Genomic DNA, 22,624 nt, shown 5'->3' with positions numbered 1-22,624 from the left:
GAGCCATTGAAAAAGATACCATTATTTCAAAGGCATGCATCACTTTCAGTTCATAAAATAAATTTGACTAACACATTTTTTCCTATTAAACTGAAGAAAACATGATTGTTAGTCTTTTACCACCAAAAAAAAAAAAAAGAAAATTGGCTTGTAGTCTGGCAAATGCCAAAAATTCATCTTAAAAAATAGTGAACCCACTTGCAATTCAATTTTGTTGCCTGGAAATCATTCACAGATGGGAAAATTTTCAAGACCTGTGCTTTAAGACCAGCTGGCATCTATGGAGAAGGAGAATTAAGACATTTACCCAGAATTGTGGTAGGCTTCAGTTCAAATTTTATTTTATTTTATTTCCCTCAGTTCTAGATAATTATTACTGATACATTTTGGCAAAATAAAGCTACATGGCTCATAGTGCTGGAGATTTTCTTAGTTGGGGTATATTAGATGAACTGAAATGAGCTGCCACTTCCAAAGTATAATGGCATGATATGTTAACTTGGCAATTTTTTCAAGTTAGAGAGACTAGAAATTGACCCACAGCCCCTGTGTTTCCAAGGATGATCACTTTTTTTCTTGATATTGAATTGATATTGTAACAAGAAATTCTCATTTGGTTATCTATGGGAGTCAAGGGGTTAATGACTCAACCAACCCATTAATGCCCATCTGGAGGTCAGGGCAGGAACCAATGAGGTATCCTATGCCTTATATCAAATAAATTATAAAAAAAAAAGAGGCTGATGAGATTCATATTCGATTTCTCTATTTTCAGTCATATATTGAAAGAGGTCTTTTTACCTTCACTTATGGCCAAGATGACTCTACTGTTGACTTTGTTCATGTAAACAATCTGGTTCAAGCTCACATTTTGGCAGGGAAAACTCTTATGGAGGCAGATTCCATAGCTGTTAGTAAGAAAGACATAAATAATCTAACAACAGAATTACCATTGAATGTGTACACAATTCATTTCCTAAAGTAGACTTCCATCATTCTTATCACAAATTTGATAGACCATTCTTATTTCATATTTCAGGCAGGTGAAGCATATTTTATTTCAGATGACTCCCCTGTAAATAACTTTGAGTTCTTCAGACCTTTGGTAAGTTTAAATTTTTCTTTCAGGGAATATTTATTAAATTATGCCTTGGTGAAGAAGTGTAAGATGTGTTATTGAAACCTAAATCAAGCAAGCAGTTCTAAATTTGAGCAGTGTAGGCCCATTTCCTTTTGGTGTTTTTTTTTTAAAGAAAAAAAGAACTAAAAGAAATGAAAATCAGGAAAGATGACCTAACTCTTCTAAAATAATTGATGTTTCATTTCCTAAATTATCTTGGAATCTTCACCCTTTAATGTTTTCTGACCTGAACCCTTTTAAACATTTTTCAATTAGGTTGAAGGTTTGGGCTACAAATTTCCCAAATTAAAGTTACCAATAACTCTTGTATATATGGTTGGTAAGTTAATTTTAGTTATTTCCTTTGACAGTATTTCCAACAAGAGTAAATAAATAACTCCCACATACAATTCAGAGTTATCATCATTTCTTGAAATATATGACTTACTGTTATTTTTAATTTTTCTTAAGTCCCTGGTAGTTTTTATTTATATATTTATTTGGGAAGCCAATACCAGGGTATTCAATCATCTGATTATTTCTGTTATCCTTATTGCGAATGACAAAGTAGACTTCTAGCAGGCAGTTTTTCTTGTTCTCATACTGACTCAAGGCTTGCGATTGCATGCAGACCAAATTGGATTTTAGGTGACTCAGTTTGCATTTTAACTCAGTCAGCTTACTGTTCACTACTTTTATCTATTGAAATAAGTAAAGATTATTGATTAATTGATTTATCTCTTAATGAGGTAGTCCGAGGACAAAGTCCATTGAATGAGTTTATTTCTAATTGGGAGATTTTCTCTTTCCAGCATTTTTAACCGAACTGATTCACTCAGTGATTGGAAGATATATTTATAACTTCCAGCCGCTCCTCACAAGAACAGAGGTACTATTGACCATCAAACTCTTAAGTAGACACGGCAAACTACAGGATCATAAGGATATAAGTAGCAATGATTATATGCAATCTTCATGATCAAATGGGTAATTGTGTCAAAGTGACAGAAGTGTTTGATGACAAACAAGTCCTGATAATATCAAAGCATTATCCAGCAGAGATGAGCGAATAGGTCGGCTTGTAAAGTTGTTTTTGAGACTTAGCACCAAATTCTTTATCTTTTTTCCATAGAAATATAGGTTAGACAGAATTTAGTTAAATTCTGGGTCAGATCTGGGAAGTTCAAGGGTAACACCAAAACATAGATTACTTTTCCTTAAAGGGTTGTTTTTTTTCCATTTCTTAACCTACCAACGTATGAATTATCCTTGCTAGTTTTCATATGTTAATCTTTTCTCGGTTTTTATATGTTGAAGATCAGTTCAATTTCTCCTTTATGATCAGTTCTTTGATTTTTCTTGACCATTGCTGACGGCACCATTTGTGCTGCTGTGGTGAGGCTGAGAAGAAATGCTGGTGACCTCAGAAGATTAAAGAAAAATTCACTTTTGTTTTTCTTCTTAACAGGTTTACAAGACAGGAGTCACTCATTATTTTAGCATGAAGAAAGCCCGTAATCATCTTGGCTATAATCCACAGAAATACTCTCTTAAAGGAGTAATAAAGCATTTCAAAAAGAATGGCCATGGAAAGCAGAACCATCCCTCACGTCTCCTTTATCATATTGTTAACATTGTTATAGGAATTTTGTTTGCATGTGTACTTTTAGCATGGTTACCCCGAGTAGATACCTGTCCAATCAACTCTTTTGATCTCACTACTTCTCGATGATATAACCCTCATAAACTCCCTTGGAATTTTAAATGGATTAGTGTTGAAATAGTAGTTTGATAAGACATTATAATATGCTACAAAAGTAAATAAAGCTTTCCACACTCACTGAAAGGCTGTCTTGAGGGTTAGAGAAACAGAATGGCTTCATGTTTCCTTTTGATTTGTTAGTATGTACAAAGCCCTTTAGTCATCTCAGTTATAATCCACAGTGATAGAGCATTGCAAAAGGAAAGGCCGGGGAAGAAAAAAGCATCCCTCACATATTCTTTATGTTGTTAACTTTTTCATGGGATTTAAGTTTGCCTGTTTACTTTTGGCCTGGCTTCCCAGAGTAGATACCAGTCCAAAGAATTAACAATATATACTTCTCAAGGATAATGCGAGACTCTTGTATGTGAAAGCTTTTTTGGCTTTCTACATAGCTTTTAATTAATAATGGAAGCTTTGGATTGCGAGTTCATGTTATTCTTAGGGGAGGGGTTTACTCTATAGATTACTGGACAGAATGGCTTCATGTTTCCTTTTGATTTGTTAGTATGTACAAAGCCCTTTAGTCATCTCAGTTATAATCGACAGTGATAGAGCATTGCAAAAGGAAAGGCCGGGGAAGAAAAAAGCATCTATCGATAGTAAAGCAATTTAAGGCACTGCTGCTGTTTATTCCAAATTGGCATGACCCTAGTTATGCCTGTCAGAGGACAGAAAAATGCTATCGATAGTAAAGCAATTTAAGGCACTGCTGCTGTTTATTCCAAATTGGCATGACCCTAGTTATGCCTGTCAGAGGACACTTAAAAATTAATCCCAGTTTAACCCTTAACAAAAAAATTTAATTATGAGTGCAAGTGTCAAGTATTAAAAACAGTGAAAGTTGCATTTTATACTTGTGCCCAGTACCATTAACAGGAAATGGTAGAAAAACCAACCACATTTAATTCAAATTCTGTAAGCCTTCAAAAGAAACCCTCTATGAAAGTTCTTTATTAGTCGATTACTTTAAACCAGCAGCTGTGTCCTTCTTCAACATAGATTCAGGAAAGCAGTGAAGAATTCTTCTGCCCACTCAGTATAGATATCTTATTAACCAAGCGCGAGGGCCGTACTGGGAGAATATTGGCCTGAGGTCTTGACAGTACGGACCGAGCACAGCTCGGTCCGTACAAAAAAGACCGAGGGCCAATATTCTGCCAGTACAGTCCCGAGCAAGCTTGGTTAATAAGAGATTTATTACACGACTGAAATTCAAAGGGACACTAGTGCGGTATCATTTGAGACCATTCTGGATGGTGCCCGGTCCAGTACTGAGAGAATATTGACCGGCAATAGAGCATTTTGATTGGTTGATTTTAGTTATTGGCCCTCTTGACTTCCCGAGTTGTGTAATAAGGCTTGGTATTGTACTTAATGCTTAGAACAATAAAGGAAAATACCAGAATAAAGACTCAAGAACTGGTTATTTACATGCATTCCACCAGGGTACTGGTATTTAAGGATTATTTTTTACTCTCCAAATCTAAAATATTTCAAGTCTATGTTGCAGCTGAACTGTCATGCTTGATGTCATATATCATAGTTTCCTTATTATATCCCTTTATTAAGTGAGCTGTCCACTCAATACTTGTTCTAGTTGTGAGGATGGAAGTGCATGAACACAATTCTTACACCTTAGGAAAAGCTCTATGTTTTTAATGTGGTACCATTCATTAATCTGACCGTTTGTTAATGGGTCGATATTTATTTATTAAGTTATTAAATTAATTTGAGCAAATCAAAATCAATTTTAAACAGTGATAACAAATTTTGACTGAAAACAGCCAATGGACATACAAGTGCCAATATTTCCATGCTAGCCAAATATCGCTGTTCATTTCAAGTTCCACTTTTGTAGGTATTTGATGTGAAAACTGATTGTTATAGACTCAAACAATTTGAACTGTGTCTCAATCATGTTTAAGAAGAGGAGACTTTCACATTGCCTTTATCATCAGTCTCTCTATTTTGTCCCTGACCTTTCACAGAGACTACCATGGATTTCAGATTTGCTCATGCAGCAAGAGCAACATATACCAAATAGAATGCACTGCAGTGGCCAAAGGTCTTCAAGTAAAGTTGGTTAAGATCTAGAATTAAGATTATAATCAGCCATGAGTGAAATAACCACTTTCTTTGAGGAAAATCAATTTTTTTTAGTTTAATTTTTTATTTAATTCACTGATACCTTACTTCAAGAGTAATGCTACTTAAAAAGCAATAATAATACACCTTGTACAGATGTACAAATTAATTGAATAAAAAATACAATTACCATGTAACAGTTCAGCCAAATACAATATTAATTCCCACAGAGATGCTACTGTAGTTACTAACATTTTATCACCTGACAAATATTCTACAAAACTGAAGCTAAGTACAGAACAAGTTCATCATGTAGTGTTAACATGTAATCGATTATATAGCCATGCCAAATGTCTTAGTTCATTTTAGATAACACAGTCACCCCAAGCTCAGTTCAAAACTTGGTTACTTGTGGTACCCTATCAGAAATTAACCTAGACTTCACTTTCATGTTACGCTGCTTGCAGCCCTTATTGCATGACCATCTTCCTATTCTTATCTGAATTAAGTATTTTTTGTTCACTTTTCAGTGTTACTATGTGACAAACAAATTAAGAGATTGCTCAATTGTGTTAGATCAGAAATTAATTGCACAACATGCTACTCACCATGAAAATAAACAAGGGCTTTGCATTAAGTGTCCTAAGTCTAGAATTGGAAGCCCCTTACAAACCTTTATGTCTAAGACAATTTTGATATTGTGTTAGTTGCTTGTATATCACACGAGACTGACTCTCATACTTAGTGTGGGATACCTGTGAAAAAACCTGGAGATTACTTGAGATTAATGCAAGGATCAGAAGTGAATTGAGAAAATTTCCGGGCTCTTTAAGGTATTTGTCAATAGCAGGCCGCTGGGGATAATAATTACTTTTTATACCAATTTTGTTGACTGCCTGAGCTCTCCTCATGTACCAAACCTGGTTGCTAGGTTTGTACCGCGTTTTACCGCCAAGTACAAAGGTGAGTAAGGGGTTGTTCATGTGCGTTGGTCTGTGGCTCTTAAATACTTTATAGATCTCAACAGGAAATTTGTGAGATTCTACACTTCTGACTGGTGCCATGGGCTGATTTTCCAGTCTTGCATAGGAGACAAGCATTTCTCGGCCAGTGGTTGGATCTGTCCCAAGGGAAATGTCACCCCATTTCATTTCTCGACTTTCAAGTTGTGTACGAGGACCAAAGAGGAAACAGAGATGCCACCACAGTTCTCTTTGTAAGAGAACAGGGTCAAGGAAAGCTTCATGTACCTCTCTCCTTCTGTTCTGCACCTCTTGCAGTAGTCTTTGGACTGGTGGAAAAGGTGGAGGGACACCACTCTGGTTTGAATTTTGCACTTGCCATGAACTTCCAAAATTCTCCTCATTGGATGTAGGATCAGCGGCAAGAGTACCATATAACCCCATACATTAATTATGCATTCAGTCTTTGTTCAATTAAAACAATAGCGATAACAATGGAACTCCGCAGAGACTAGTAGTCTTTGTTTTGAAAATTTGGATTTTTTTTCTAAGTCTTTTTTGAAACAGGGTAAATTTGGCGTGTTTTGGCTTGCAAAACAGAAAACTCAAGTAATTTTCCAGAGGTTTTTAATTTTGAAATATAACTGAATGTTCAGTTTCGCTTTGAAAGCGTAAAATTGGCCAGAAAATATCGTTAAGTCTACGGTCAGGCTTTGAAGTTTGTCAATGCAAAGTTTAAATAAATGTTGTGTCTTACCTGTTCTTGTGGTTTTGGTTGATTCTTTCATTATCCTTTCATGTCCTAGTGATGAAAATTGTTCGTGAAGGCCAGTGCATACAGCGATGCAAAGAAACCTTTGTATCTAGTCTTTCTGGACTTCACAAAGTTGGGCGATATGTTCGATAACGTTTCCAAAGGGATCGTTTCCGTAGTGCTGACGCCACATATATTCTTGTAGGTAGCCATTTGGATGTTCTAGTTTGGGGCAAACCTCGCTTGATTCCCCACCATGTATTTTCGATACCCTGTGTGTGCGCACCGGTGAATTCCGGCGCATTGAAGCCATTCCATCGCAACCCTTTTTTGAACATCGCCACTCGTACCCGTCTCGCGATGAAGCACGTCGCGTCCAGCTAAGTTCATTGCTGCGCCCAGCTCGAGGACATTTTACCGACGTCACAAGCAGGTTGTGATCCTTACACCACTGTATGCTCCGGTCGTGATCCGATGATATTCGAGAAAGTCGAATAAAATTCAGTCTCCCCATCTCCGAGTTGTTGTTGTTGTTGTTCCTTCTATCTTCTTCTTTCGTTGATGTTATTAGAAAGAGGTATGAATAAATTTTGTTTTCTATGTGGTATTTGGCCAATCGTAGAGAAGAAGAAATGCATTCTTTAGTGCAAAGGGGACCTTTGGTGCATTATATCAATGCACATATTGTTATGAAAATTTTTTTACTGAAAGGTAAAAAAAAATGTAGCTTTTGGAGAGGAACTCCTAACTGGTTTGCGTAGCATAGTGGTAAGGCTATGGTTTCATAATTGTCTGATAATAACGCGTTGTCTGAGGAGCGATGGTTCAAGGCTCAGCAGAACTGCCAAGAAAGTAAAAAGGAAAGGAAAGAAAAAAAAAAAAAACCGAGGAGAAGTTAGGAACGAAGGGGAGAAGGGAGAAGAACGTGAGAAAGGGATGGAGACGAAAAAGCCGCTTTCAATCAATTTCTCTCTTATTGAAGCAGTAAGTACTTATTAGTAATGTATATATGCTAAACCCATGGGAATAAGTCATTGTCTTAAAAACAATGAGGTGCATACATAATTAATGAAATTGAATGCATAATTAATGTATGGGGTTATATGGTACTCTTTCCGGATCAGCTGTTGAAGTAGATGTAATTACCAATGAATATGGAATTTATCATACATTTGATGTAATATAATTACTTTTTTCCCTTCTTTCACCTAATGCAGAATTTTGCACAACTATTGTGTATTTCCAACTATCAACACATTGTCACTGTTTAAGTTGTTTGGTATGAAAAATTAAGAAAAAGCATCAATGAAATTGATCAATGTATTGATGTAAACAGGAGAATCAGATTGCCATTAGGTCAGACCCATTCCCCATACCACCACCAAAATAAAAAGAAAATACCTCTCATTTTTCCTTAATGAATTCACTGGAACATCATCTAGAGTATTGATTTTATCTTTCCAGTGACCTGTGTTGAATTTGAAAGAAGTGGAATGTGTCACGCTTGTTGGCCCTAGAAAAGTGAACTCCACATACCCTCGAGAAGATCCTTGATCAGCTTAACAAATTTGCCGCATTCCTCCTCCCAAGGGTAAGTCTGTTGATAATTTTTTCTCAGTCGCAAAGCATTGTCATTTCTCGCTTGTGGGTCTTGTAGGGACAACTGCCGAATCCTCTCTGCCCATTCCTGGGGCTCCTTAGATGAAACAATCACATCTCTCCCACCTATTACCTTCTGGAGAGCTGCCGCTATGCCGGATTGACCAGAAACGAGGACGGGGACGCCAGCAGAAATTGCTTCGAGTGCAATGAGACCAAACCCTTCTACACGGGAGGGTAAGGCAACCAAGTCCACCTGCCAGAGCATTTCCTTCAATTCTTCTCGGCCACAAAAACCACGGATTGTTAATTGGTCCCGATCGATTCCCACCTTCTTGACAAACCATTTTTCAATTGCTCTCTGTTGACCTACCGGAGCGCCAACACATCTCAACTTAAACTTCTCTCCTAAAGATGCTACAGCTTGAGCAATGATATCTAAACCTTTAACGTAACGATGCTCGCGTCTCAACCGCCCAATGACAAAGATTTTAAATTCCCAGAAATCCGCCGTTGAGTCACTTTCATCAGTAGAAAATGATCGGGTGGGATTGTGAACAGGTTGACAGAAACTTTGAAATATACCAGGAGTGAGAGACTCTACACTTATGTTGTAGTTTACGACCCACCCCTACAACTCGGTCGGCAGCTTTACAAAGAGATATTTCATTTTTGTGCTTTTTCTCATTGTCTTCGATTGTATCTTGTCCCGTGGTTTCCTTCTTTTTGTACTTTCCGAGGTCTTCACACCAAACGTGGACCATTTGGATCAATTTCGTACTCTTACCAGTGCTGTTTTTCGTTATGAAGAAGGCCGGGACACCGAATTTTCTCCCGTGTCCTACAACAACATCGACACGAATTCCTGGAGGCGGTAGTTTCAAGCAGTCAATTGGGTTCTCAGATCCAGGGGCTTCTTCAGCATTAATCAAATAAACACCATGACGTCTAGCATCTTCTCTTTCCTCCTCATTACTTTGAGATACGTAGCAGTAACCCTTGACGATGTCATTAAATTTGGCCAAATTCACCGCGAGTTCACGGTTGAAAGTGGATAAGCCACCTTTAGCGGACAGCCACTCGTCTATAGGAAACACCACATTGATACAATCCGTATCTGACCGTTGCTGTAGCTCATCGTGAACGTGTGATGTTGTTGTAAAGCTCATTGTAAACAATCGAATTGTATTTCCTTTAACCGATAATGTTCTTTTGTGGGGAATCAAACCTTACGATACTGTTAAGCGCGACTGAATATATTCTCATAGAAGTCTGCGTAAATGTAAAATGTAAAAATCAAATTTCCCTCCGATCCTTTGTTCTGACACCGTAGGGACGTAAAGCGCATGTACAAGTACCCATATTTGGAGGCTTGAACAACTTTCTTATCCATATTTGGAAAACCGTTTCCAGGCCTTTACTACCTCGAATCTCTGTCTCGTGTAGTCTCCTCTCGCAGTCATTCTTTTTCTCGGGATCCCTGTGTCTCCCTCCCCATGGGGAGGGAGACACAGGGCTCCCGAGAAAAAGAAGGGCTGCGAGAGGAGACTATGTCTCGTGAAGCTTCTTTTCATTTTCGTCAGATGCCGTTTGTTAGTGTGACAGATAGAACAAGGAGGATAGACAAAAAAATATGAACGTTGAGAACTTCGAGCTTCATAAACTGCAAAAAGATGGAGAGAGAATTACAGGTTCAATATGATTTTATTAATGTGTTATTCTACTTCAAATAATTTATGAACTTAAAGAATCAATACATTTCTATAATCTCTCTTACAGTTATTATGAAGAAAAAAAGAACAAAAACAAGAGATTGTTCTCGTGTCCATGACAGTTTCTCTGCTTTCCCTATTACTTTATTATTTTTCTCTTTTTTCAACATTGTCGTGATCTAAATATTTCAAATTTTTCCCTTAAGTCCTCTTTACAGGAACAGCTGCCTGTCAAACACTTTGAAGCTGCCTTAGTTTGGAAAAAGCAATTGAAACCCCTGAGCTTTACCATTCTTTTATTTAAATCTGACTAGCCTATTGTTACAAACAAATCTCAATGCATGACCATAGTAACACCAATACTGCAACCAAATTAGCAAGCTCTGGTTGACAACTGTACTATTTGAGTAGAACTAGCCATTTCATCCACATTGCTAAGAAAACTTCGGCAAGGAAAGCAATTTTCAAGCAGGAAAGTGACAAAATGGAATAAATGCATCAATTAGGAGATATTATTTCATTTAACACCAAATTCTCAGAGCTAGATTTGTAAGAAATATATCACAGACAGTGCAAATGATTCATGTTTTGATGTTACCATTCAAGTGAATGGTTTTAAGTTAAGAGTTTCTGTAGTACATTAGGTTCTAATGTAACTTAGCAGGTAGAACTACCCAATTTAACATTTGCAATCCTTGATAGACATTTTTTGTTTGGCCTCTCACCTTGCTAGAAACATGATACTCATTGTGCTTCAAGATAATTCCTTTCTTTTCTGGTACAAGCTCTGCCTCTACTGTATCTAAACTCACAAGTTCATCATAGTTATAACCCAAAACATTTGGGTTGTTTTCACGTCTTTGACGCACACTCAGACTTTTCAGATCTGACAGGTCCCCCAATGAAGGTTTTGGCAATTCTGTAATACATTAATAGTAATCATTATAAATAAAAATCAACTTTGGTAGTAAGTTTCTTGGTAAGTTTCAAAGGTGCTCACAATCAATTGTTCAACCTTTCACAATTAAAATTCAACATTGTAGGTCTCCCTAACTTTAAGGATTGAGTTGCTATTGGAAAGTTTTTTTTTTTCAAATGTCTTATGACTGACCATTCTTTTAGCATTGAAGAAGTAGTTTTTTCTAAAACTCTGCCATGGGAAAATGTCAAATAATCATACCTGAATCCACAAATTGTTCTAATGCTCTTTCCGATATACTTTTTCCCTGCTGTGCCAGAGCAGTTAAGGCCAGTGCTTTGTATAATCCATCTCTTGTAACATATCCATCTTGTCTCGGATCAACAGCTTCCCAAATCTGAACCAAAAGAAAAAAAGATACAGAAAAAGAGCCTTTCTATAATCAAGAAATGGATAGATATTCTAGTCTTCTCTGATAAGGACAAATAAACCGTAGGCCCCGTCTCCTGCAGGGTTAGGGGTAGGAGATGTTAATTTCCCACATACAAGATTACTGTGTGGTGGATGTCCTTCCCTAGGTGGGATGGGTGGGTATTGGCCCTGAGCCCCTCTGGGGAGTGGTAAATTAACCTATGTATGTATTGTGAGCAAGATAAAGAGTAGAAGTAATTGAAATGTGGAAAATGAGATTTCAACCCAGGAATTAATCAATCAACGATTAATCAATCAATCAATCCTTCAATTTGTAAAGAATGTTATTATCAGATACAATTATTATTTTTGTCTCAAAGGGGTTGGACTTACAAAAAATGCGTATGAAATGCTAAGATCATTTGGCTCTAATGATGAATCCATTCAGATTGTCCAGACACCATACAGTCAGTTCACTGAAAACTATAACATCTTAAGGAGTAGACAGACCCAAATTAACAGATTACCTCATGGACTATGGAGCATTTTTTCCATAACATTCTGTAACAGCTTATTATTTACAATTTTTTTTTTGGTCTTATTATGTTATAGTTTTTGACATTTATGCTTTTGGAACCTTCAATGTAAGCAAAGCTGTGTATAACAAATGTTTTAAGGTAAGTGTAGTGTTGCAAAGTCTTTAATTGTAACTGGAACAGACTCAGATATCCAAGAAGAGTTTATATCAAAAGTAAAACACATTCAATGTATCTAAAACATCATTAGGCTTGGCAGCCAAGCCTGCAATGTCCAGGGATACCGGGATATAACAGTAAGAATGGTTTTTTGATTAACTGATTTTACCTTAAGTGTTAGATACTGGCTGTGTTAACTTACCTCCTTAGATTGGTGAATAAGCATTGATTTACTCATTAGAATCAAAGTAGAACTTGAAATAACACCTATTAAGCTTGAACCATTCTGTAAGGACATTCACATTTTACTCAATATGGATCTGGATCATTTTTGACCCATTTTGGTGCATATAGCTTAATGAATAAAGTACATTAAACTCTGATGGCTGCAGCCTGAGTGCTTATTATTGTAAGGAATAAATTGATAGGCTTAATTACTGTGATATTACCATGAAACTCAGAAAACTGCACATAAACACCACAACTATTTATGGAATATATTATTTGTTTGTGTCTCCAGTAAGGTGTCAGAAAAACCAAAATTTATCTCCAAACATCAATTATAATCATTAGTTGTGGTTTTGAGGCTTACTTGCATGCGCCAGACTTGAATGCGATAGATTGGTGGGTGCAGAACTGACTTGTTAGAATCAGTGGTTCTCAGTTAATAATACCGGCAGATTCACTATAACTGTGGCTTGCATTAGGAAATCAGAAATCCCAAAACATTGTGCTTTACCGTAAATTGATATTTGTTTTGTATTTGCACTGTCACCAATGAAATTTATTATTATAGTACCTTGCAAATTATTATTTTTAGAGTAATGGCAATGGTAACATCATCAACATCACAGCCACACTTCATTACAATGGAAATCCTCTGCAGGTCTGTAGTATTTTTATGTAAAAAGTTAATTAATATGAGAACCCTTTACACCCTAAAATCAGTATGCATATTTTCCATACTGTTCACTATGCATTTCCCAAGGTGCTGACAAGGAGACTTTGTTTAACAATCAAGAGCTTCTTTAGTTAGTGATCATTTCCTTTATTCCTGTAACCTTTATATTTGATACAGGGGTTATATTGTAAGGAGAAATTACATGCTAATCTGACTCTTAGGGGTCAAACGGATTATAAATCAGTTAATATACAACACAAACAGATAGTTTAGAATAGTCCATTTTACAGTTGTGTGCTTGGTTGCCAAGCTTTTGAATGGGAGTGAGGCTAGGAATGACCTTGTTATGATACAAGCCTTGCTGCCTTTCAAATGTAAATCACTTTGTTATCATGCGAACTAGATACAGGTCTCTATCACAACAAGGTCATCTTTAGCCTCACTCTGAATCAAAGGCTTGGCAACTAAGTACACAACTGTAAAATGGCCTATTTGATTCTCACATAACTCGCTTATCCCAACTACAGTGGAACCTCCATTCAGGAGGCACCCTAATAACCAGGGCAAGTGTCCCCTGAATAAGGCTTGGGTTGGGATTTGTTAACAATTAACCACCAAAACCAATAACATTATCTGAATTGTTATCCTTTAATTGCCAGCTGATTTATATCTGTCATCAAATGATGTACTGTTTTAAAAAGGTCATGTTGTGAAAGCTGTCATCATTGTGATGATAGCCTACACTTAATCTTTGGGGTCAGTTACATTTATTAGTGGTAAGGTGTCCCCTAAGTGGACTTTAAAACCAGGCTTTGAGACCCAGAAAAAGTGTTCCTTTTCCCTGAATGGAGGTGTCCCTTAAATCGAGGTAACAGATACAAAGATTACCTGGCACATATTTTTCCAGGACCAAAAATTTGTGACCCCTTAATGAGGATCGGTTCCCTAAACAGAGGTGTCCTAAAAAGAGATCAGGGTCCACTTTTTAATAAAAAGATTCAAGTAAATGGTTGAGCTAGTCAAGACAGGACAAGACAACTTTATTTAGCCAGGGTGGCCCTGTCAGCTGCGAGGCTGGTATCCTTAGGGGCCCTGGTAGTGTGCAGAGGAAAGCAAGCATTCTTATTATCTCTTACTGGATCTCAATAAGATTTTATACATTGATTCAGGTAATGTTTCTATCATGCAGGTTCGAGTTTCAATTTGTCTCATGGTCTTTGGTTCTTTTCCTCTACTGTTAGCTCTGAGAGTTTCTTGCTAAATTAAGCAGTATCCCCCAACAGACATTCTTCATTTTGTCATCACCTCTCTGCTTAAAGATGCATTAATCTTGAAATGTGCTTATATATAATGAAAGGACTATAATTAACTACTTCTTAACTTAATGAGTAATTTTTTTTAAATTAATTTTTGTCCCAATAAGTGTCATGCTGGAAGTGCAAAAGCTGCAATTGGTAAGTTCATATGATCACATTATAATACAAATGAATATAGAAATGATCTTAAACAAATGTGTCAATAAATGAGGAACCTTTTTCATGCTATTCAAATACTGCTAAGGTTCTTAGTTGCACATTTAATTACTACTGCTAAGAAAAAAATAGTCTTCTCCACCTTATACGTTTATTTATCACACTATGAAATTTTTTACAGCAAATTTTTATGGCCAGAACTCTTAAAAAAATCCCTGTGATTAATACTTTAACTCTGTGAACTTATAGTTGTAACTCATGACAAGCAGACTGTGATAACCCCTTTAATTCTTTCTCTCCTGAGATCTCAATAGTAATTCTCCTTATTGTCTGCCATACAATTCTTATGATGTTAGTTTGAAAAATTTGGCATTAGATCAACTAATTATCCCCTTATTGATATTTTTCTTTATTCTCATCACTTGTCTGCTTGATATTTTATTGATCTAGTAAGGAGAAGTTCTGTCTTGGTCACTTAGGGAGTGAAAGGGTTAACTCTCAAGAGAGAATTTCTCTTTACAATATCAATACAATTAATCAAGTAGACAATAAGAGACAGTTACTGCAATAGAGAAAAATATCAATCAGTGGTTTATCAGTTGATCCAATAATAATAATTAATAATTATTATTAATTATAAAGTAATAATAAGTAATGAGTAATTAATCGAGTAGACAATAAGAGACAGTTACTGTAATAGAGAAAGATATCAATTAGTGGTTTATCAGTTGATCCAATATCAAATTCTCTGAACAAAAATCATGAGAATTGTGTAGTAGACAATAAAGAGAATTAGTATATACTAAAACAGTGGATAGCATTGAAGGCATGCTCTGATTGGCTAGTCAAACTCCGAATATCCTTTGCCATTTACCTCCGAGCAACTCGGGGAAAAAAATAGCATCCCGGTTTGCATCCGTGACAAGCGAAGAAATCACTCAAATTAACGACAAAGCAGACCCTGAAAACACAAAGAAAGCGACTAAATTTGGTGTGGCCATGTTTAAAGGTAATGATTTAAGTTTTTAACCCAGAGTTTATCGACTATGTGACTTTTTGCATGGCTTGTTGTTTCAGTCCTTTCCACTTGGGAAAATGTTGGAATTGTTGCGGGAATGTATGAATTAAAATCAATTTTTAGTGGTGTAAATTAATATTATCTCACTGTTTTTGTATTTACTAAAACAACTATTCACCTCAGTGTTGGTGGTTAGCGGTGGATATTTACCTTGCCACTTCGCAGCTCGGTAATTAAATATCCACCAACCACCTCCACTTCGGTGAATAGTTGTTAATTATCATTGAGATGTGGCTGTGAAAGGGTTCAGCAAGTTAGGATTTCAAATGTTTCCTCCAGACATTTAATCCCTGATAATCTGTTTCTGGGCGACCCTAAAAGCCGGAACGGTGGAATGGCGGAATGGCAGAATGGCGGAATGGCGGAAAATGACCCCAAAGCCTAAAACACGGAACGGCGGAAAATGACCCCAAATCCTAAAACACGGAACGGCGGAAAATGACCCCAAATCCTAAAACACGGAACGGATAGCAGGGCATGTTGCACAAATTTTGTACAAAGACACCAAGCGCTTGGCTCATTTATCCCCACGACGATAACACGCGTGACTAAAATTAAGTGTTATTAATTTTTTTCTTTTACTGAGTGGTATAAATAATAATGAACCATTATGCATGAAAGATAGCTGCGTTTTCGCGTTGTTAACCTGTTTAGTTACCTTTTGTTATGCAAAATTTGCCATGAGTTTTAGTCGCGGCATAAAAAGTCGCACAGCATGTGAAAACCAACTCGACATACCACATTACAATAAACAATTGTAACTTTGATACGTTTCCTGGTCACGTCTGTATTGATTTATTGAAACAATAATATCTCATATGCTTGTAAATGTGAGAACATCACAGGAACGTTTTCAGGCTTCTCAAAATATGACAACGTTCAGCCCCAGCTCCAAACTTAGACTAGCGTGAGAGCAAGCCCTCGTTACGAGCCCTTCAATACGAGCGTTTTTTCATCCACGAATAAGTTCTGGGACTTGAGTAACACTAGTTGAAGCGAGGTTTGCAGGGTGTCACGCGCGTGGGAATTTCTCATGGCGTGAAGAGACAAAAGAAAGTTAGCCGAAGGAAGCCGTCAAGAAGAATTTGAAGAATTTCTTCGCGACCAGGTGTCCAAAACACCACCATCCTATTGTGAAATTTACGGCTTACATATCAGCGAAGAAATAAACTTTCTAAACAAAAAAGAGGCTATTTCACCAATTCGTTCAGCGGATTTCTTCTGTTCCTCAACAAATTGCAAATCATCAATTCTATGGCGTTTAAATTGCCCTTTCTGAAAGGGAAGTGTAATTCAGACGGATCTTTGGATTGTCATGGTTTACCATTATTCGAGTGGAAGCATTTGCGAGACAAAGAAGAGGCTATCGGTCGAGGATCCTATGGTTTGGTTTTTGTGGCGAGAAACAATTCTGAGAAGGTCGTTATCAAAAAACTGTTAGGTGAGGACGAGAAGGAAAAGCGTCTTTTCCTCAAAGAGGCAAAAATACTCCATGGGATTAAAAGTGAACATATCGTTAGGTTTCAAGCTGTGTGCATGGAACCGTGTGCAATAATGCTTGAATATTTGTTTTTCGACTTCGCTCCCTTCGGCAGCTCAGAAATTGTCAGCAGTCTGGACCGACTTTTACAATATATTCACATTAATGAGGCAATCGAACAATTTCCACTTCAAGAAAAGATCGCCCTCGAAACGGCGATAGGGCTTGCACATTTGCATGACCTTGGGATCGTCCACCGTGATATAAAGCCTGCCAATATACTGGTCTCCAACCAGCATTATTGCACTTTAAAAGACAGCCACGAAATTGAGAAAGCTTTTCAAACTAGGCCGATAATTTGCAAGCTTGCTGATTTTGGAGAAAGCAGATCCGTGATTAATCAAACAAATAATGTGTGTCGCATGGTTACGAACAACCTTGCCCGTGGAACGCCCGCTTATCGTGCACCAGAAATATTTTGCCAGAACGGATCAGCTCTGTCCTTAGTAGACCTAAAGGCTGTGGATATCTGGGCCCTAGGGATGGCATTGTTCGTCATTCCTCGTTGATTTAAGCTCGATATATTTTCACTGATAATGTCGGAGTTTTAGTTAAGATTGCGTTAACAAGAAGTAAGTCAACGCTTGTGATTGCATCACTGCATGTGGACAACGTCAAACCCTTACAGGCCTAATGTCAATTTTACTCAAAAAAGAGAGGTTGACAAATTAGTAATGGACATCCACAGCATGATATTAAACATTATTACGAGCAAAGATATTTTTTCCGGTATCGACTTAATATCCGCGGAAGTTATCCTCCTAAGGGGAAATTAGTGTGGGTACACTTGATTTTCATTTGGCTCTCTTGATCCTTTGGCCTTGCCTATAATTCCGTCTTTTAGGCTCTGGGGTAATTTTCCGCCATGCCGTCTTTTAGGAGTTGCTGCTAGCAAATGACTGGAAAAAATGGGGTCAAATCCAAGGGAAATTGGGTCGCCGGGTTAGAGTTAGCGGGGTTCTAGTGACAGGATCTATTCTCACCATGCAAATTAGAAGAATTAATGAAATAGCCCCTTTTTTGTTTAGAAAGTTTATTTCTTCCGCTGATATGTAAGCCGTAAATTTCACAGAAGGATGGTAGTGTTTTGGACACCTGGTCGCGAAGAAATTCTTCAAATTCTTCTTGACGGCTTCCTTCTGCTAACTTTCTTTTGTCTTTTCACGCCATGAGAAATTCCCACGCGCGTGACACACTGCAAACCTCGCTTCAACTAGTGTTACTCAAGTCCCAAAACTTAGTCGTGGATGAAAAGACGCTCGTATTGAAGGGCTCGTAACGAGGGCTTGCTCTCACGCTAGTCTAAGTTTGGAGCTAGGGCTGAACGTTGTCATATTTTGAGAAGCCTGAAAACGTTCCTGTGATGTTCTCACATTTACAAGCATATGAGATATTATTGTTTCAATAAATCAATGCAGACGTGACCAGGAAACGTGTCAAAGTTACAATTGTTTATTGTAATGTGGTATGTCGAGTTGGTTTTCACATGCTGTGCGACTTTTTATGCCGCGACTAAAACTCATGGCAAATTTTGCATAACAAAAGGTAACTAAACAGGTTAACAACGCGAAAACGCAGCTATCTTTCATGCATAATGGTTCATTATTATTTATACCACTCAGTAAAAGAAAAAAATTAATAACACTTAATTTTAGTCACGCGTGTTTTAGGATTTGGGGTCATTTTCCGCCGTTCCGTGTTTTAGGATTTGGGGTCATTTTCCGCCGTTCCGTGTTTTAGGATTTGGGGTCATTTTCCGCCGTTCCGTGTTTTAGGATTTGGGGTTATTTTCCGCCATTCCGCCATTCTGCCATTCCGCCGTTCCGGCTTTTAGGGTCGCCCTCTGTTTCTTGTTTCTTTATCAGAGGGTATGTCAAGACATCTTGCTGTTGAATGGGGCCCAGATGGTGTCAGGGTAAACTGTGTTGCACCTGGTGCTGTGAAGGACACAGAGGGTTTTCGTAGACTAGGTAATGAATTCCAGCTGAAAACATAATGTGCACGTTTTACCTGCTCCTAATTCAAGTTTCATTTCATATACATTATGCTTAGAACAGAACAGAGCTTCAGGCTGACTGTCTTTGGTTGCCAAGGTGACCAGGAACAACTTTGGTATCCAAAGTTCCAGCAAAAGCAACCTGTGTTTAGCATTCATGGGGAAAGCTTTAATATTGTTATTTTGAGTTTTTAGATTCTAAAGTTAAGCCAGGGTGAACGTTTGGCTGCGTAGAATGTATCAATAGATTTTGGATGGGTTCAATTATTCATAGTATAAAGAGAGTAAGTTTCTAAAGAAACTGTGGTACTGCATCTGTGGCAGTGAAAGTAACTTGGTTTTATCAGCCAAGTTGAAATTGTAACTTGGCCACTGTAATGAGTTAAAAAGCTGACATTTAGAGTATTGGCCCTTTGTCAATCGCTCTGATGAAGGACTAGCTCTGGAAACGTCAGCTTTTTAACTCTTTATGCTGGCTAATTTACATTTTCAACTTTAAGTTGATAAAACCAAATTATTCATAGAATACTTTACTTGGCTGGGAGCCATTCACAAGATCCTTTGCACTCATCTTGTATTTAAAACATTTAATTTACTTGAATCCCTGTTTATTTGCAAGTTAGTGCATTTCACAGTTTTCTTTTACTTGAAGTCTGAAGGAAACTCTAACTATACTTTCTCTTCACAGGCGGCAAACATCTCCCACCAAATTTCATTGAGAATGTGCCTTTACAAAGACTAGTTTTGCGCCAAGATGTGGCAGATAGTGTACTCTTTCTAGCAAGTGGTGCTTCAGCTTTTATTACAGCAAACACACTAGTGGTAGATGGTGGCAGTTGGATCACAAATTCTGTTTCCATGGCAACAATGAACAAGGCAATTAGCAAGTTGTGATCTGTGAGATTCAGGGGCCCAATCAGTGTCTGTTAGGTACTTGTGTAAATTCCATCTAAGTCTGAATTTTTTTTTGGCTTATTTTTTTTTAACTTTGTTGATAGTTGCTGTTCTGGTGTTGTAGGAATGTACATCTGAGACATGGGTAAATAGATTTTGAATGTGGGGAGGAGCTAGTTTATTTTGAATATCATACATTAAACAAGAAACAAATTTGACATATAGAAAATGAACAGGCAGGATATTAAGATTAATAAAAAAAGGAATAGCATGTTCACACTTTGGAGAAAAGTTTATTCAACGAATAACCCGCTTCTGGAGATTAGCTTATCCAAAGTTGACTTTGACGCTTGACCCCACGAGCTAATACCCTACTTAGGTAGGGGAGAATAAGAGACTGATATAACTTGACAATGATAGAAAGGGGTACAAAGTGTCTCAGTTTAGCTATCATACCGATGGTTTTGCTATTTTTTAGAGCAATGAGACCAATATGAGTTTTCCAGTTAAGATTCTTGTCAATGAGAGTATGCCAAGATATTTTACATAATCCTTGCATTCTAATCATGAATATGACATTTTATCGATGTCAAAGATATTTATCGTCGGTTTGAAAGATAGCTTCTTTCTATAATTTCAAAACATTACATCATTAGATTTCTTAGCATTTAGAGTTAATTTGTTTGCTGTTGGCCATTCACAAAGCTTGGTTAACTCAAGTTCTAGGGATAAGATTTTTACTACCACATAAGATACTGGTGTCATCAGCAAATAAATAAAACTTGAACTTATCTGAACAATTTGTATTATCATTTATATCCATCAGAAACAGTAAAGGCCCCAGAACATAGCCTTGGGGAATGCCACAATCAGTCGGAGCCTTTACCGAAATATAAGAAGAGAACCAGTTGTTCACTATACCTCCTATTCCGTAATGATAATTATAATTTCTGCAGAAGAAAATGCAACATTTTGTCACTTGTTTATCATCTGTCTGTCAAAATATGATAAAGTATCAACTCAGAAATGTCAAACATGGATGACACCATGTTGATAGCTTGCAGTGCAGGCATCTTGTTAGGGCAAGTTAACATTAAGCTTGCAATAGTTTATTCACCTGCCATGTTGAATTGAATAAAATTGATATTTAAAAATCAGCAGCTTGATTGCCTGGTCTTAAAAAACTCTCGTTTTGACCTGATTTTATTCAAACACTCATTCCCATTTTTCTTGAGGTTGAGTTTTTTCCTATAGTTGAATGCAAAGGTTGCAGCATATCATATTGAGATAGTTACATTTACTTAAGTAACAGTAGACATAAATGCCTTGGGCCTCAAAGAAAATGGATTATAACCATTTGATAAAATCCTTCATTCAAATTATTCAACAACTTCATGGCAACTTAATCAAAATACTCTCGAGACCTCAGACATCTCAAGAGTTCCACACCAGCAACAATATCTATGCTAGGATGGATTGTAGGAGTGAGTGTTCCATCTACATTTCATGGCTTGATTTTGTTCCTTAATTGCTTTTTGGGGTTTGGTATAGACTGAAGTGCCCTGAAATACTGATAAAATCAATGCATTATATATATTACTTGTTTATAGATGGCTCTTAGAGCAAAGTTAGTCTTGAAACATCAACAGTCAAGTAGCTAGGTCACAGGTCACTAATGGCTTTACCCAGTCATCTTGTTTGGAAATTATTTGGAAGTCTCTGCACATTAATTAAAATCTAGTTTGAAATTGGATGTTTATCATCTGGCTAGACCAATCAAAGTGTAATTGCCTTTGACATATAAACACATCACAATTCTTTCTTTGACATATTGACCTTGTGGTGACTATCAAGTCCTCTTTGTATAGTATTACTACAATTCTAATGACTGGTGGCTGCTCCATTATCTCTTAACAGATTTGAAAGACACTGCTACATTTTAGCATTGATATAGAGGCAGCGCGCGCTGGCTTGGTTACAATCTCCCAGTAACAACAGAATCTGATGTAAATTTCACAAGAGTTAATTTTCTTTTCTTTTCATTCATTTATGCACCACTTTTATCTAAATTAAAAAATTGTTACAACCTTACTTACAGTTAGGATGTTTCTGAGGCAAAAATTGAACATTACCACTAAATGATGCTGAATTGTAAATTCAGTAGTTCTCACTATTTTGTGTCCTTCTACTAATTGCAAATCTAGATCACTGTCAAAAACTTTCATTAACAAATAGCTATATATAACCATTCTAGAGAGGAAAGAGAATTAAACAGATCTTGACTTACAGTGAAAATAGATTACAAACATGTACAGTTAGCTTGCCACACTATATGATATAACTATACAAGACAATTCTCAAGCCACCTGAAAAACTTGAATTCTAAGTTCTAAAAACTAGATTTTAAATACTACATTTCCATTTACTAACAAGTAACTACGATTTATAGGAGTCCTTGAAAATCTTAAACATTGTGATTAAAGTATACCCTTAAGTTTGTACATTGTACTAAAAAAATATTTATAACATAACCAAAGTAAAGCATGCACTCTGATTGGTCAATTTAGCGTCCCCCATTTGCCCATGGGTGTATGCTGCTGACGTGAGCAAATGCAAAGACTATTTTTCCGCGCACGCTTGTTTTTTCCAGTTGCATAAGATTTGTTAAATAAAAGGGAACTCTTTAGCTACAATGTATCAATGTTATGTTATAAAACAAAT

The 22,624-nt window shown here is 36.9% G+C and overlaps 5 protein-coding genes and 1 long non-coding RNA gene across 13 annotated transcripts in view; 3 read left to right on the top strand and 3 right to left on the bottom strand.

The window, feature by feature from the left end:
- Positions 1-4,294, top strand: part of LOC148721612 (short-chain dehydrogenase/reductase family 42E member 1-like) — a 7,479-nt gene extending 3,185 nt beyond the window's left edge. For 2 of the 5 annotated variants that reach the window (XM_088735394.1, XM_088735397.1), the window contains exons 6-11: positions 236-318; positions 776-910; positions 1,040-1,105; positions 1,397-1,460; positions 1,933-2,009; positions 2,589-4,294. In XM_088735394.1, coding sequence (XP_088591520.1) covers positions 236-318; positions 776-910; positions 1,040-1,105; positions 1,397-1,460; positions 1,933-2,009; positions 2,589-2,852 — 689 coding nt within the window. In that variant the 3' untranslated portion in view covers positions 2,853-4,294. The remainder of the gene's footprint in view (positions 1-235; positions 319-775; positions 911-1,039; positions 1,106-1,396; positions 1,461-1,932; positions 2,010-2,588) is intronic. The other 3 variants (XR_015992280.1, XM_088735396.1, XM_088735395.1) reach the window with 3 other exon arrangements.
- The window catches only part of LOC111345785 (uncharacterized), a 304,322-nt gene that overhangs the window by 141,221 nt on the left and 140,477 nt on the right, over positions 1-22,624 (bottom strand). The window lies entirely within an intron of this gene.
- On the bottom strand, positions 4,818-9,600 carry LOC111338117 (uncharacterized). Of its 2 annotated transcripts, none has more exons than XR_015992282.1 (2): positions 8,088-8,265; positions 4,818-7,810 (listed from the first exon to the last, which is right to left on the bottom strand). XR_015992282.1 is itself a non-coding variant. In XM_022944547.2 (2 exons), the coding sequence occupies exons 1-2, from the start codon at positions 8,551-8,553 to the stop codon at positions 7,773-7,775; spliced, it is 369 nt and encodes a 122-aa protein (XP_022800282.2). In that variant the 5' UTR covers positions 8,554-9,600; the 3' UTR covers positions 4,818-7,772. The 2 variants fall into 2 exon arrangements, 1 of the variants encoding a protein (XP_022800282.2); XM_022944547.2 differs by having other exon boundaries at positions 8,223-9,600.
- On the top strand, positions 9,725-21,654 carry LOC148721609 (peroxisomal 2,4-dienoyl-CoA reductase [(3E)-enoyl-CoA-producing]-like). Of its 2 annotated transcripts, XM_088735413.1 has the most exons (7): positions 9,725-9,976; positions 11,940-12,004; positions 12,843-12,908; positions 14,347-14,377; positions 18,879-18,983; positions 19,698-19,939; positions 20,730-21,654. In XM_088735413.1, the coding sequence occupies exons 1-6, from the start codon at positions 9,919-9,921 to the stop codon at positions 19,901-19,903; spliced, it is 531 nt and encodes a 176-aa protein (XP_088591539.1). In that variant the 5' UTR covers positions 9,725-9,918; the 3' UTR covers positions 19,904-19,939; positions 20,730-21,654. The 2 variants fall into 2 exon arrangements, with proteins under 2 accessions (XP_088591539.1, XP_088591540.1); XM_088735414.1 differs by lacking the exon at positions 18,879-18,983 and having other exon boundaries at positions 9,801-9,976.
- Positions 10,277-11,653, bottom strand: LOC148721611 (uncharacterized). Its single transcript, XR_015992287.1, has 2 exons — positions 11,178-11,653; positions 10,277-10,916 (listed from the first exon to the last, which is right to left on the bottom strand). It is a non-coding gene; the product is annotated as an uncharacterized LOC148721611 (long non-coding RNA).
- On the top strand, positions 15,757-18,437 carry LOC148721610 (serine/threonine-protein kinase 4 homolog B-like). The gene has a single exon (XM_088735411.1). The coding sequence runs from the start codon at positions 16,728-16,730 to the stop codon at positions 17,520-17,522; it is 795 nt and encodes a 264-aa protein (XP_088591537.1). The 5' UTR covers positions 15,757-16,727; the 3' UTR covers positions 17,523-18,437.

This window comes from Stylophora pistillata, chromosome 10 (assembly GCF_964205215.1).
Source record: "Stylophora pistillata chromosome 10, jaStyPist1.2, whole genome shotgun sequence".
NCBI classification, from domain to species: domain Eukaryota; kingdom Metazoa; phylum Cnidaria; class Anthozoa; order Scleractinia; family Pocilloporidae; genus Stylophora; species Stylophora pistillata.
This window is presented reverse-complemented; position numbering and strand designations above follow the sequence as displayed.

Excerpts from the sequence above, each read along its gene's own strand:
- LOC111338117 (XM_022944547.2), bottom strand. The coding sequence starts at position 8,553 with ATGCTCTGGCAGGTGGACTTGGTTGCCTTACCCTCCCGTGTAGAAGGG. Across the intron at positions 7,811-8,222 it reads GATCAAGGATCTTCTCGAGG|CTGATCCGGAAAGAGTACCA; the intron begins GTATGTGGAGTT and ends CTACTTCAACAG.
- LOC148721609 (XM_088735413.1), top strand. The coding sequence starts at position 9,919 with ATGAACGTTGAGAACTTCGAGCTTCATAAACTGCAAAAAGATGGAGAG. Across the intron at positions 9,977-11,939 it reads AGATGGAGAGAGAATTACAG|TTTTTGACATTTATGCTTTT; the intron begins GTTCAATATGAT and ends ATTATGTTATAG. Across the intron at positions 18,984-19,697 it reads AGAGGGTTTTCGTAGACTAG|GCGGCAAACATCTCCCACCA; the intron begins GTAATGAATTCC and ends TTCTCTTCACAG.
- LOC148721610 (XM_088735411.1), top strand. The coding sequence starts at position 16,728 with ATGGCGTTTAAATTGCCCTTTCTGAAAGGGAAGTGTAATTCAGACGGA.